The following is a 14,129-nucleotide window of genomic DNA, read 5'->3' as shown; positions in this document are numbered from 1 at the left end:
AAAAAAAAAAAATCTTTGCCACCACGGGCTTTGCCCATGTAACAAAGAGAGGCGATGTTAGGCCCCCACAAATGTGGCCCAATATAAGCCAAATTCAATACAAAGCCCACGCTTTCGAGCCCAACTATAAACAAAGCCCACGCCAGAGCCCATGCTCGAGTCCAACTATAAACAAGCCCGCGCCACGAGGCCCAACTATAAACAAGCCCACGCCGAGCTCCAACTATAAACAAGCCCACGCCGAGCCCATGCTCGAGCTTAACTATAAACAAGCCCACGCCAGAGCTCCAACTATAAACAAGCCCACGCCAGAGCCCATGCTCGAGCTTATCTATGAAAAAAGCCCATCTTTGAAAGCCTACATTCCACGAGCCGTTCTCCCCGGTTCTAACTTCAATCCATTAACCGACAGTTCTCCCGATTCTCAACTTCATCCCACGAGTAGCCGATTCTCCCCGCCAGTTCTCAACTTCATCCTACGGTGACAGATGTCCCGCCAGTTCTCAACTTCATCCCACGAGCCGACAAATGTCCCGACTCTCCAACTTCATCCCACGAAGCCGACAGTTTCCCGCCCGGTGAAACCAACTTCATTCCACGAGCCGACGGCGGATCCCGCCGGTTCTCAACTTCAATCCACGAACCGACGGTTCTCGCCAGCGATTCTCAACTCCATCCCACGAGCGGTTCTCGCCCGATTCTCAACTTCAATCCACGAACCGACAGTTCTCCGCGATTTTCAACTTCAATCCACGGAGCGGTTCTCCCCCGGTGAAACCAACTTCATTCCACGAAGCCGACAGATGTCCCGGTTCTCAACTTCATTCAACGAAATGCGGATGTCCCGCCCGGTTCTCAAATCCACGAATCGACAGTTCTCCCGCCCGATTCTCGACTTCATCCCACGAGCCGACAGATTCTCCCGCCTCTCTCCAACTTCATCCCATGATTGGACAGTTCTCCCGCCATTTCTCCAACTTCAACCCACGATTGGAATATTGGAGAACGAGGAAGTAACTATCAGCAATGCTACCTATAAAATCCAACATTCGTCATTTTCCAGAACTACGCAATCGAGACTTGATCCCAAGCAATATCTTTGGGTACGTAGGCAACTTCAAAACCGAAGTCCAGTCTCATCTTTTCCCAATCACCATCTCCTTCACCATCTCCAAAAAACATTACTCACAACCCTCAACTGGTGTGTTTTGGCAAATCTTGCTGAAACACCCATATTGGACTATGAACAATAATTGTTCATACCTCAACAACATGAGGAATGATCAGTGAGAACACTATTGGAATCTTAACAATCATTGTTTATACCCAGAGAAAAATGTTCCAACTACGAACGGAAAGCAACCTTTGTTCACGAACCAAGAACCAAGAACTGACAATGGCTAGCAATAGAGGTTACCACTTATGGAATCTCCACGAAAAACTAGATTCTTCTTTAGAAAACATTGGAGGCCACCATTAAAGGGAGAGAGAGATTTGCTCGTTTTTGGGATGATCAATATGTGGGGTGGTATTTATAGAGCTCTCCCACCTCCTCAAATTAGGCTAAGATAGAGTCTCATACTTATCCAAAATCGGCTAAGGATAGAGTTCTATACTCATCCCAATACCTGGTGGTTATCTTTATTCCGGTGGTTTATCTTTATCTTGGTGGGCGCTTATCCATATCAGGTCTGACCCGGTCTTATTTCCAACATCTAAGAATTACGGCAACTGGCAGGTAACAAATTCAGACGCATGCACTAATGCACAAAGACTATGGAACATTGGAACCTTACATCATTGGAAGTCATGCGTTTTGAAAGTAAGTAAAAAAAATAAAAAAGATAAAATAAAAGTAAAAAAAATAAATAAGAACAGAAATAATATTGATGAGAAAGGAAAATTATATTTCCATGCATTAGAAATACTCCAAGCCTTTCATCAGGTCTTCCCTGGTATGAAAAGCAGATATACAGATACGTGCCCTGGCTAGCGGTAAAACAGTTGCAGGAAAGCCAACTATCACAACAGCAACCTACAAAAAACCAACTAATGTGAACATGGAACCACTTTATGTTCCATTAACAAAATGTGCAAATTGAAATCATTCTAGAGTTTCTCAAGTCAAAATTCATCCCAATTCGAAATGTAAATAGCCCTTTGCAGGAATGATTAGAAACAATCTTAAAAATGCAAAGATGCCTTTGCAAGAATGATTAGAAACAATCTTAAAAATGCAAAGAATATCTGATGGCTTCAAGTAATAGTTTAAGTAAAAAAACGTTGAAACCGGCCAATTGTAGTTAATAACCTAATATCCTCCTACTAGATATTTAAACCTTATTTGAAGGACTCCGTAAAGCATTATACCTATAGTTCACTAATGCATCACAACATCAGTTTGGGCTCAACTTATCTAAAAGGGTTCAACACTTTTCTCCATAATTTATAAATGATGATTCCATTCTTAAGAAAATTCTCAGCATCTCATATAGAGTTCTGAAGTTCCTAGCTGCATAATTACTACGAGTCGATCTGGGAGACTAGGACTAACAATTTTATTAAATAAGTACCACGCAGTACAGTGAATCTCTACGACAATAATGCGGGAGTGCTGATTACATGGTCTTCTTGATCGTGCGCAGGGGTTCACTACCATAAAGCAACATCTAAAGAGTAAAATGAAATGCTACTTAAACAGCATAAAAATAAATTGTACTTACATTCTGTCTGAGACACTCTCGAGAAAATGCAGGAATTTTCCCCGGATTATAAATCATTATCGGAATTACTGGCGAGTCATTATCTCCAAGAACCTTGAATCCTATCTTCTGTACTTTAGACCTAAAAAAGTTGCTGTTCTCACGAATTCGTGTAAGCTTCTGAGCTCCTATACACAACCAAAATTTGTTCAACCTATAAAACATTTGCCAAAACAAGAAGGCAGAACTGCGGAACGCTCACTTTCACACCACAGAAGCTATAAACACAGATACAGTATAAAGTTTTTAGAGAGGAGTGTCATTACATACCTCTACGAGAACCATCTTCTCCTAGAATAACTTTAATGGCTGATAAAATTTGTTGTGCAGCAGGAGGTGAAATTGTCGTGCCATAAAGATGAGCAGGGCAAGTGTACTTCAGGTATTCAATAAGCTCCTAAAATCAAAATAAAAAGTACAAGTAGTCACAAATTTGAACACCACAAGTTCATAGTTGCATACTAACATCAAAGCCAATCCAAAAGTGTTTCCTGTTGCTCTTAAATAAATTACCTCAGCCAACTACCAACCACTTTTTATTGGTTTATCGTTATTCATTACCAATGTGGAAGTAAATAGGCTCAAGGAAAAAGAGAAAAATAAAAAAATAAATATTGAGCAGAGCCAGTGTTTCAGATGGAAGACGGTGACCTGGAGGAATGGGCATGTAAATAAAATTATGAACTAGCATCAGGGAACGCCAATGGTGGGACACTCAACAATTTCTTTGCAACCAGTTAACAAAGCACTAGGTCCACTTTCCTTTAGACACTTAATCTAACCAGAAAAAAAAGGATTGGAATAGTGACTTGCGGACACATCATCGTTCAACCTCACTGCTATGGCATACAGATGGCCCACCCATTATTGGTCTGATATTTAGTTAGAGGGTCAACTCATGATGTTGCTAAGTTTGTTGCCAAAAAAAGGAATTCATTTCGCAATCAAAACTAAATCCATTGTCACCCATTATATGAATTGAAGTTTGCTAAGCAGACTCATAAAACTAAAACCTCGCTCAGTTAAGAAAACAGGTTAACAGAAGATGCATGATCCACCATATAATTTAAGCATTCAAAACACCAAAACCCTGTCAATTATGGGGTCCTGTAAGTATATATATCCTATATCTCCAATAAAGATGAGCAAGAAGATCAATAAACCTTCCGCAATATAGCCACCACATGAACCAAACGATTTCGTGAAAGTTCCCATCATGACATCCACATCAGCAGTATCGACACCTAGGAGCTCACAAGCACCCCTTCCTGTTTTACCAACTGCTCCAATACTGTGTGCTTCATCCAAATATGTATATGCCTGTTTCAAGGAAATATGATTTTAAAAAACACGCAATGAGAAAGGCATTGAGTCAGTCAAATCTATTGTGAGAGTTCTAAGCAAGGACCAAAATATCGCCGATATATATAATATATATCTTTTTTTGGTACACTGGTATCGATATTTTCGATATATATCCACGGAATATTGAACTTTTTTTTTGATATATATTAGAATTTTCGATATAAAACATTATATCACTGATATAATCGATATATATGATATTTACAATATATATCGTTTGACTTTTTGACATTTTTTAATATAAATCTGATATTTCTAATATATTTTTGATATTATATTTCCTGTATATCTGATATTTTAAATAGTTTAGACTGGTCACACAAAAAATAGATATATTTGATATATATTATTTTTGGGTACACCGATATATTTACCGATATCGATAGTTTAGTCCTTGTTTCTAAGCAGACAGAGTAAGCATTGGACCTGCAAAAACATAATAACTTATAAAGTCTACAATCTACTAAGTGGGGTATGTGCTTTTGTACTTTTGTAGAACGTAAAGAGATTTACAATGTGCTGCTTCAAGTCTATGTTATGAAAGGATCTTGGCAGATTCCAGATGCGGGTATGGGCATCCTCGATCCACATTCAACAAAGCAAGTTGCACAGAGAACAAAAGGAAGATTACTATTAATGAAGAACAGAAAATAAACTGGTATAACTTTCTAATATATAATGTAATGTGTAGGTACAGGAGTGAACTGACATGAGAAATGTACTTTAAGCTCCAAAAGCAACTAAATTACAACATATTTCACATTTCTCTACAACATATTTCATATTTCACATTTTTCTTATTTGGATGCCAGGGATGTCTCTCAAACCCATCTTGACTGCCGTTTTCCTGAAAAGTGCAGGAGGCATATGCAAGCCAATTGAGTCACAGTTACGACTCGCCAGTTCTACTAGTGTAGTTTTTTCACGTCCTATCTCCTTAATTGAATTGTAGTATCCAAGCCAAGCGTGATATGCAGCTTCCTTGATGCTAAAATCCATATTCACCAATGCATCCTTGACCTGCATGTGCATGTACAAGCAGGTTCAACAAACTAGAAATCAACTTGGACATGCCCACATCTCTCTTATCTCTACTACTAGTATAGCCTATAATGATCGTGGCCTCTTAAATTCATCCGGGACTTTTTCTAATGCATAATACCCTTGATGAATAATAAAATCATATGCCTATCTATTTATTAATGAGGACTATTTTGTCTTTTGATGTGTTTATAAATTTTCAGTACCAATATTGTCCTTAAATAAAATAATTGCTTAACACCTTTAAATAGGGCCAATTAGTCTTTTCATATGGGAATATATTCTAAAACCAAATCCACGCAATGCTCAATTGTACGCATTACTATAAATGTCATTTACTAATTATTAGTAATAATTGGGTTATTTAATAAGAGTTTTATTTAATCAGCTAATACGAACCGTCTCTTCTCCCTTCTCTCCCATCTCTACTGTTTCTCATCATTTTTTTACCAACAAAATTCGGTCTGCATTTTCAGCAAAACCCCACTTCTTCTACATCTATCTCTCCCAATTGATATAGCCAATTCACTTTGTTCTAATATCAATACCACCCATATTTTCTGTGAAGAGACAACATTTAGTTCGTTTGGCTGCACAAAGGGGTCAAGTACCCGTTCAATTTGATCTTTGTGATATGAAATGCATATCTTTTTCTGATTCTCACAACTTTACATTTCAGTTCTAGCAATATTGACTTTATCGGTGCGGTTCTCATTCCGGTTCTTACGCCTCGATCTCTCTAAAGAATCGATAAAATTTGGGACTAAAATTGCTCAAACAATCACCAAAGGGGCCTTTAACGACCTTGACAAGTTATCCATGGCAAATGTGGAGGTAAGATTTGTTTTCTCCCTTAATCTGTCTTTCATCTTTCTTCGTTCTGCACAGACTAACTAAATAAGATAATTGTTGGATTGAAAATTTTCAGGTCTATCCCTAAAACAATCTCTACGGTTTGGTCCAGAAGAAAGAAGTGATCGAGGGCATCGAAACTCATCTGTAAGTCTTAATATTTCTGTCATCATCATTTAAACATTTGATCTTTTCGAATTTCAGCATATTTCATATATCTAATTGCAATTTTACTCCAAATCCCTTATTCGTATGTAAGCAGATTGACCACGTTGACTAACAGTCAACAAACAAAATTAGGACTAAAGTCTTCATCTTGTAGGTTCTGATCAGCTTCTATATGTGCCTTTAACAAATCTGCTTGAGCTTTTCTTATATTGAATCACATAGTTATTCTTAAAAATTGCTTTTGCAATGTCGATAGAAATTCGCAACAATTGAAAATTTGAGCGTGATGATATAATTTATCCTTTTGATGAGTGAGGAATGCAAAGATACGGAAATTAATGTTGAAATATTTGTCCATGTTTTTTGAGCTTTTGTTAGTTGATTTTTTTAAAAGTTACTTGTATATATAAACAATGTAACATGCATATATGTTGCACTTAATAAGGTTAATGATGGTTTTGGACGGTCTAATTATTTTTTATATATATATTTTTTCAATGCAAGCATTATTCTATGGGAAAATCTACCTCAGTCATGAAGTCAATGGCAGGTGTGACTTTCTTTCTGATTTTATTTTTTTATACTTCATTAACCTCTATCTTCGCGCTATTATGATTATCCAACGTATATCATGTCTATCATTAGTGAAGTTACCCGGTTCTAAGTCTTTGTCCAATCGCATTCTTCTTCTCGCTGCTCTCTCTGAGGTAATCATTTTATTAGTTCGGGTAGCATACTTGTGATAGAATTGGATGAGAGGTGACTTGATTTACTTTTTCCCTCAGGGAACCACGGTGTTGGACAATTTGTTAAACAGTGAGGATATTCATTATATGCTTGGTGCTTTGAAGACTCTTGGGCTACACCTGGAAGTAGACGAGTGCTAGTAATGTGATTGTTGTTGAAGGATGTGGTGGACGGTTTCTGTTGGGAAAGAATCGACAGAGGAAGTTCAACTTTTTCTAGAGAACGCAGGAGGGGCAATCGTCCATTGATCTGCTGCAGTTATTCTTCTTTGGTGGAAATGCCGTACTATGTCTATATATCTAAACTCAATACATGAAATAATATTTTTTTACAAAGTCCCTCAGCCTCATGCTTGGGACTCCCAGTCCCAGGGTACTGGTGTTTTATGAACTGTGATAAAGAATTCTCACTTTGTAAACTTATTTTTGAAACACTGTTGGTTTTGTAATCTAACGTATGGAGACATTTTTGCTTGTAATATATTGAAAGTAGTTGCTTCTTGACAAAGGAGATCCATAAATTTACCGGCTTTGGGCTTCTTAAGTTCACTTATGTGTCTTCTGCAGGCATTCTTTTAGCTGACACCTCTTTTTATGTGACTGCATTCAGATATGTCCTGGATGGAGTCCCAAGGATGAGAGAGAGACCAATTGGCGACTTGGTTGTGGGTTTGAAGCAGCTTGGTGCATATGTTGATTGTTTTCTGGGCACTGATTGTCCTCCTGTTCGTGTAAATGGAAATGGAGACCTTCCTAGGGGAAAGGTGAACTTTTCCTAATTAATTTGGTTTGTTTGGAAATCAACCGCAAGATTTATCATCTCTTAGAACATAGTGGGCTGTCGATTTGTAGTTATCTTCTTTAGTGTATGTAATTATTTTGTGTCTGTCAAAAGAATGAAAAGAAAAATAAATGAAAAAATAAAACTATTTCTTAGGTTTCATTATGATTAGGTGAAACACATGAACCTAATTTAATGGCCCTATTTTTTCAACTGGATTGTTCCTTTAGTTTATTTAGGTATTTGTCAATACTCTTAGATTCACTATCTTGATCCATAAACTGCTCATCCGTCCTGGTCAAAATGCTTGTCAGGCATGAAAATTGCCCATTGATAAAATTTACTAAATAGTCACTGCCTTCTGTTCAGTAACCACTTCTCTTTATTGGGTCAAAAGAGTACCTGTTTTGTTTGGTAGCACTCAGTAATTATTACCTTCATATGTGGGGTACCTCTATGTTGGTCCTCCGATAAACCCATATATGTTCAAAGGGTTTTTATGAGAAAGAATCTTATATTTCGCCAAGTATCTTTGTTCATGCTCAAGAACCCCTTTACAAGTTACAACCTGTGTATAAAGTCTCATTTGTTTTTCATAAAGATAAACTGCATAACGATAAGTTGTTCTCTTCTTCATGCATTTTACTATCTTTCTGATTTTCGTATGGGTTCATTTTTGTTGATTCTTTAGGAAGAGAGTTGGCAATTGTACCTCTAATAATGTCTCCTTCTTCCCTTTTTGTTATTGTTGTTGTTGTTGATATACCCGTTTTCAAGTTACTCAATACACATGTGCTTTTCAGGTGAAACTCTCGGGGACAATCAGTGGTCAGTACTTAACTTCGTTGCTCATGACAGCTCCTTTGGCTCTTGGAGACGTGGATATTGAGATTATTGATAAACTTATCTCAATTCCATATGTTGATATGACTTTCAAATTGATGGAAAGGTTTGAGGTCAGTTTTGAGCATAGCGATAGTTGGGATCATTTCTTGGTTCGAGGTGGTCAAAAGTACAAGTAAGTCTCTCAGATTTGTGATGTGGTAGCATTTTATTCAAGCTTATTTACAATTGATTTGATTGAATAAATTGTAACTCGTCAGGTCTCCTGGAAATGCTTTTGTCGAGGGTGACGCAAATGGTGCATCTGAATTCCATAGTCATTAGAATTTTTTTTTAAATTGTTGATTTGGGGTGCATGCGATCGATCAAAGGATGGTGACTACTTTGAGTTTCTTATGCATGCATGTTTCCCCCAAACACCTAATTTGACCCCAAATTGGTTAGTGTAAAACACCCATAAACTATTTAGAAGCACTACTTTGTCTTTTTAATCTTTTGTAAATTCTCGGTTCCCATATTGCCCTTAAATTGAAGTATTGACTAACACTTTAAATAGAAGTAACTGGTCCTTTCATGTATTAGTGAATTAAAATACTAAACCTACGCATCAATTTTAATTGTACGCCACCATAAATGACATTTAATTAGGAATTTAATTACCAATTTAATTTGATGGTTTAGAAAAATGAAAAGACAAGAGAGAGAGTCTGAAGGGACAAATTAGAGCGACCTACTTCTTATTGTTATTGGTGTACTTTAATTCTTATATTGATGTAATATCCTATGTAGACTGAGTATGCCGTTGTGCCGCATATGTCATTGTAACTCTATTTTGGATGATTGATTAACAAACCAAATGACTTAGCTTTAGGAGGGTATGTCCCATTCTTCCAATTCAATACCTACGGTTGCATATTACCTATTTATCTAATGGTTGGATACTGATTTCAGTGAATAACGTTACATAGATTTTTTTGATGCACTAACCTTTTATCTTTGTCATTTGCAACATGCACTTGCTATGATGAGAGGCTCAAAATACATGTTATTTGGAGCTATACTTAAAAATTTATTGTTTAGGTTTGTATGGAAATCAAATAGGAATAGAATTATATTCAATTCAAAATTTAAACGGCTACCAGTGGGTCTGCTCAGACATAATGTCAATTGTAAGTGTGCTCACCCAAATTATGTTTACACTTTTCGGCAAATTTTGTTTAACATCGCGTGCATAGCACGTGCATTTTGCTAGTCAAAGTAAACCAAATGACAATTAATGACTGATGGCAATTGATAATGCAATCAACAATTTATCAACTCAACAAGATAAAATCCAGTTCATCAAGAACTATGAAAAAAACACAAATTTCCTAATTCACATTCAATTTGCAACTTTAGATAACTAATTAATATGATAAAAATTTTGGTCCATCTATAGAAATTAGCTCAATTGTGTGAAGGAAGATTAACCATATGAGCCGCTCATTACAGCCAAGTTCAATATTTAGGGTTATTGTATAGGACCTATTGATGACATGTGGAGTCAGAGGCAAAAAAGGGTCGTACGCAGTATTGTGAAGAGAGAGCCTGTTGCAGCATATCAAGTCCGCGGAAACATAACTGCCGAGAACTGCCATATAGGGAGTGGGACAGGTGGAGAGCTAAGGGGCGAGGGATGGAGTGGAGATGAACGAACTTGATGAGAGGAGGAGTTGGAGAAAAGGGAGAGTATAAAAAGAGGAGAAGAGGAGGAGAGAAGAGGTCGAGAAAAAAGAGATAGATTGTAATTTTTTGAGTATACATTTTTGGCGCCGTCTGTGGGGAGAGCGAGATAAAATGGCCACCATAACAAAAAAGGGAGTAGAAAGACCTAGAAAAGAAGTTATTCGAGAGGTAGTAGAGGAATAAGTGAGTGAAGAAAGAGAGGTGGGGGGAGAGGAAGACATATCTGATGTGGCGGCGGACGCCACCAGACTTATGCAAGAAGAAATAGTCAGGTTAAGAAATGAGAACGAGGAGTTGAGAAAGAAAGAGACACCGCACAAGATGACATGGAACATGGGGATCGTCGGGGCAGTGAGATGGAAGGGGAGAATGAGGTATACCAGTCTCGGGGAGTAGATACAGTAGAGGGCATCACGCTGGAAGTGGTACAGGCCATGATCGAGAAAGATAGAGAAGCTAACCGTGCGGTTGAAAAAGTGAACCAAAGTACCGCTCAAAAGGAAGTTGCTAACCTCAACAAGAATCCACTGGCGGATTCGATCTGGAATTCAGAGGTCCCTAAGAGATTCAGTCAACCAAGATTCGAAAGGTATGACAAGAAAGGCGACCCAACTGATCATTTGCATCATTTTAGACAACAGATGCCATTGTGGCAGGAAAATAAGTATGACGGACTGCGCTGCATGATGTTCCCTGCAAGCCTTAAGGGGGGCGCCTCGGATTGGTATTACCGCTTATCTTCGCGGAGCATCAGTAGGTTTGAAGAACTAGAGCGTGCCTTCGTGGACCATTTCATCCACCAGAAACGGAGGGTAGTAGATATCGCGGCATTGTTCAACATCAAACAGAGGTCAACGGACTCATTAAGGGAGTTTCTGTGCAGATTCAAAGAAGAGACCCTGAGGGTGGAGAATCTGGAGGAGCATACTGCGGTCATTGCATTTCAGCACGGCTTGAAACAGGGGACTAGGGTTCACGAATCAGTGTCCAAAATCGAAATCACCACTCTGCATGCTCTGTACCCAAAGGTAGAAAAATATATTCGGTACGAAGATATAATGCAAAGAAATGCGAAGGAACAAAAGAGATCGGGGAAGGCAGTGCAGGCAGTGGATAAAGATGATAGAAGAGATAGGGGAAAGGCGTGGACCCGACAGATCGGGAGATCGGAACAGGAGAGATATTCGTGAAAGAAAGCCGTACCGAGAGATAGAACAAACACCTCTTAATAGGCCATTAGAGGAAATATTGCCACTTATCAAGGGGTTGCAGCATTATGAAGGACCGCGGAATACACCTGGAGAGATTGAGGGGAAACCTTTTTGTGCCTATCATCAGGTTAGAAACCACGCCACTAACGAATGTTATGCTTTGAAGTGGCTGGTGGAAAGAATGATTAAGAAGGGGATGCTTAAAGAGTATGTCGCGGAGGTTCGTCATGCGGAGAGAGGACAGGCCCCTGCTAGGATCTTGGGAACAATAAATGTCATTTACAGTGGAGAGACACTCGGGAGGAATGCCCACCGTGACAAGATGAGAAGGACAGCGAGCTTACAACAGGTAAATGAGGTGGCAAGCATGACGCGGTTAGTTTCAGGAACCGCGATTGCCGAAGGGAACATAACGTTCACTCCGAAAGACTTGGAGTCAGTGATTTCGCCGCATGAAGATGCGTTGGTGATTACCATAGCAATGGGTAATTATCTAGTGAAGCGAGTGTTGATAGATCGCGGAAGTTGATGAGACATGTTGTTTATAGGGGCCATGGAAGAGATGAATATAGATAGGGATCAGTTAAGGGTTTCTCAGACTAATTTGTATGGCTTCAATGGAAGCATGACAAAGCCTATGGGGGAGATAACATTGCCAGTAACAGCAGGTCCGACGACGGTATTCACCAGGTTTATGGTGGTGGATACTGGGTCCCAATACAATGCCATTCTAGGGAGAAGATGGATTCATGAAATGAAGGCTATTCCGTCGACCTATTATCAGGTGATCTGCTTCCCCGCGAAGGGGGGGGGGTGTACGAAATAAAGGGGGATCAAGTCGCGGCTCAGAATATACACCAAGTGACGGTGAAAAGTATGGTTCATGGAATAGGGGGTGAAAAACCGACGAATGATAAGGGAGAAGCGTAGCAATTACAGGAGGCGGAACTCACTGAAGAATGCGAGTCTCATCAGATGCCAAAAACTCTGGATGAGATTGAGATCGTGAACCTGGGGGTGGGAGAGGAAGAGAAGTTTACTTCGGTTGGATCGGACTTGCCAAAGGAGTGGAAATTCAAACTGACGCAATTATTAGCAGAGAATGCTGACATATTTGCATGGGCGATTGAAGATATCACAGGAATAGATCCAGAGTTCGCTTGCCATCACTTACATATGAAGGAGAGTGCGAAGCCTGTAAGACAGAAGATGAGAAGCGTGAGACCCAAATACGCGGAAGGGATTCGCGAAGAAGTTATATGGCTTAGGGAGGCGGGTATAATCAGGGACGTAGGATGTACGGAGTGGCTGTCCAACGTGGTCGCGGTTCCAAAAAAGAACGGCAAGGTTCGAATGTGTGTTGACTTTATAGACGTAAATAAAGAGTGCCCTAAAGACTGTTATCCTATGCCGCGAGTGGATGAGTTAGTAGATAGAACCGCGGGTTTCAGGGTATTCTCTTTCATGGATGCTTCCATGGGATATAACCAGGTCACTATGTTTGGCCCAGATCAAGAAAAGACTACATTCGTGGTGGAAGGAGGTACGTATTGTTATACAAGAATGCCTTTTGGGTTGAAGAATGCGGGGGCTACATTTCAGCGGTTGGGGGAAAAAATGTTCGAAGACAAGATTAGGAAGGGCATGGAAATATATATTGATGATATGGTGAAGAAAAGCATGTCGGAAGAGGAACATTTGAAGGGTCTCCAAGAAACCTTTCACATACTGCGGAAGCATAGTCTGAAGTTGAACCCAGAGAAATGCTCATTCGGGGTATCTTCGGGGAAGTTCTTGGGTTATATAGTCACGTATCGTGGAATAGAGACCAATCCCGAGCAGATCAGATCCCTACTGGAGATGTCGTCCCCTCAGAACGTAAAAGAAGTGCAACGGTTGGCAGGAAGAGTCGCTGCATTGAACAGATTTATATCTAAATCATCGGACAAATGCCGACCGTTGTATCGCTTGTTGAGAAAAACGCCAGATTTTCGATGGACCACTGAGTGTGAGGAAGCCTTTCAGGAGTTGAAGGTGTATTTAGGGAAAGCCCCTCTGCTATCGCGGCCAGAGGAAGGAGAGATATTATATCTATATTTGGGGGTTTCAGAGTACGCGATAAGTTCAGTCCTTGTGCGTATTGTAGAGAAGATAGAGAAGCCGGTGTATTTTCAGAGTAAAACCATGCTAGCCGCTGAGACGCGATACAGTTGAATTGAGAAGTATGCCTTAGCGTTGATTTTCTCTGCATTAAAATTGAAACTCTATTTCGAGGCACACTTTCGGTGGTAGTGATAACAAATATGCCTCTCAAGCAAAGCGTTGAAGGCAGAAAAGTCGGGGAGAATCTTTGAAATGGGCGGTGATGATTAGTTGTTACGAAATCCAATATCGAGGTTAGAACGGCGGAAAAAAGCTTAAAGCCATGGCGGAATTCTAGCGAATTTCCGGCCGAGGATCCCACTTGGGGAGAGGAAATGGTCATGGATCGGGAGGAAGAATCTAGGCGTGATCCCTTGGACCCTGGGATACTGCGCGAATGGATGGAGAGTATTAGCGGACGGATCATTCTGAACACGGTAATGGGATTGGCGTGGTTTTGGTGACTCCTGACAACACAAGGTTGGAGTTATCA

The 14,129-nt window shown here is 39.6% G+C and overlaps 2 protein-coding genes and 1 long non-coding RNA gene across 3 annotated transcripts; 2 read left to right on the top strand and 1 right to left on the bottom strand.

The window, feature by feature from the left end:
• Positions 1–1,733: 1,733 nt before the first annotated feature.
• Positions 1,734–5,591, bottom strand: LOC147508790 (long chain base biosynthesis protein 2d-like). Its single transcript, XM_086597634.1, has 8 exons — positions 5,568–5,591; positions 4,918–5,147; positions 4,502–4,553; positions 3,990–4,082; positions 3,926–3,946; positions 3,033–3,159; positions 2,724–2,890; positions 1,734–2,035 (listed from the first exon to the last, which is right to left on the bottom strand). The coding sequence occupies exons 1-8, from the start codon at positions 5,589–5,591 to the stop codon at positions 1,919–1,921; spliced, it is 831 nt and encodes a 276-aa protein (XP_086453760.1). The 3' UTR covers positions 1,734–1,918.
• A 1,020-nt stretch (positions 5,592–6,611) lies between these two features.
• On the top strand, positions 6,612–7,066 carry LOC147508789 (uncharacterized). Its single transcript, XR_015216442.1, has 3 exons — positions 6,612–6,738; positions 6,834–6,895; positions 6,974–7,066. It is a non-coding gene; the product is annotated as an uncharacterized LOC147508789 (long non-coding RNA).
• A 146-nt stretch (positions 7,067–7,212) lies between these two features.
• LOC147508788 (3-phosphoshikimate 1-carboxyvinyltransferase, chloroplastic-like) lies at positions 7,213–9,177 on the top strand. Its single transcript, XM_086597633.1, has 4 exons — positions 7,213–7,217; positions 7,545–7,698; positions 8,519–8,733; positions 8,819–9,177. Exons 1-4 carry the CDS (start codon positions 7,213–7,215, stop codon positions 8,880–8,882), a joined length of 438 nt encoding a protein of 145 aa, XP_086453759.1. The 3' UTR covers positions 8,883–9,177.
• Positions 9,178–14,129: the final 4,952 nt, after the last annotated feature.

This window comes from Coptis chinensis, chromosome 3 (assembly GCF_015680905.1).
Source record: "Coptis chinensis isolate HL-2020 chromosome 3, ASM1568090v1, whole genome shotgun sequence".
Lineage (NCBI taxonomy): Eukaryota > Viridiplantae > Streptophyta > Magnoliopsida > Ranunculales > Ranunculaceae > Coptis > Coptis chinensis.
This window is presented reverse-complemented; position numbering and strand designations above follow the sequence as displayed.

Excerpts from the sequence above, each read along its gene's own strand:
- LOC147508790 (XM_086597634.1), bottom strand. The coding sequence starts at position 5,591 with ATGGGAGAGAAGGGAGAAGAGACG. Across the intron at positions 4,083-4,501 it reads GGACTAAACTATCGATATCG|GCATATACATATTTGGATGA; the intron begins GTAAATATATCG and ends TCCTTGAAACAG. Across the intron at positions 3,160-3,925 it reads TGGTGGCTATATTGCGGAAG|GAGCTTATTGAATACCTGAA; the intron begins GTTTATTGATCT and ends TTTTGATTTTAG.
- LOC147508788 (XM_086597633.1), top strand. Across the intron at positions 7,699-8,518 it reads GAGACCTTCCTAGGGGAAAG|GTGAAACTCTCGGGGACAAT; the intron begins GTGAACTTTTCC and ends TGTGCTTTTCAG. Across the intron at positions 8,734-8,818 it reads CGAGGTGGTCAAAAGTACAA|GTCTCCTGGAAATGCTTTTG; the intron begins GTAAGTCTCTCA and ends GTAACTCGTCAG.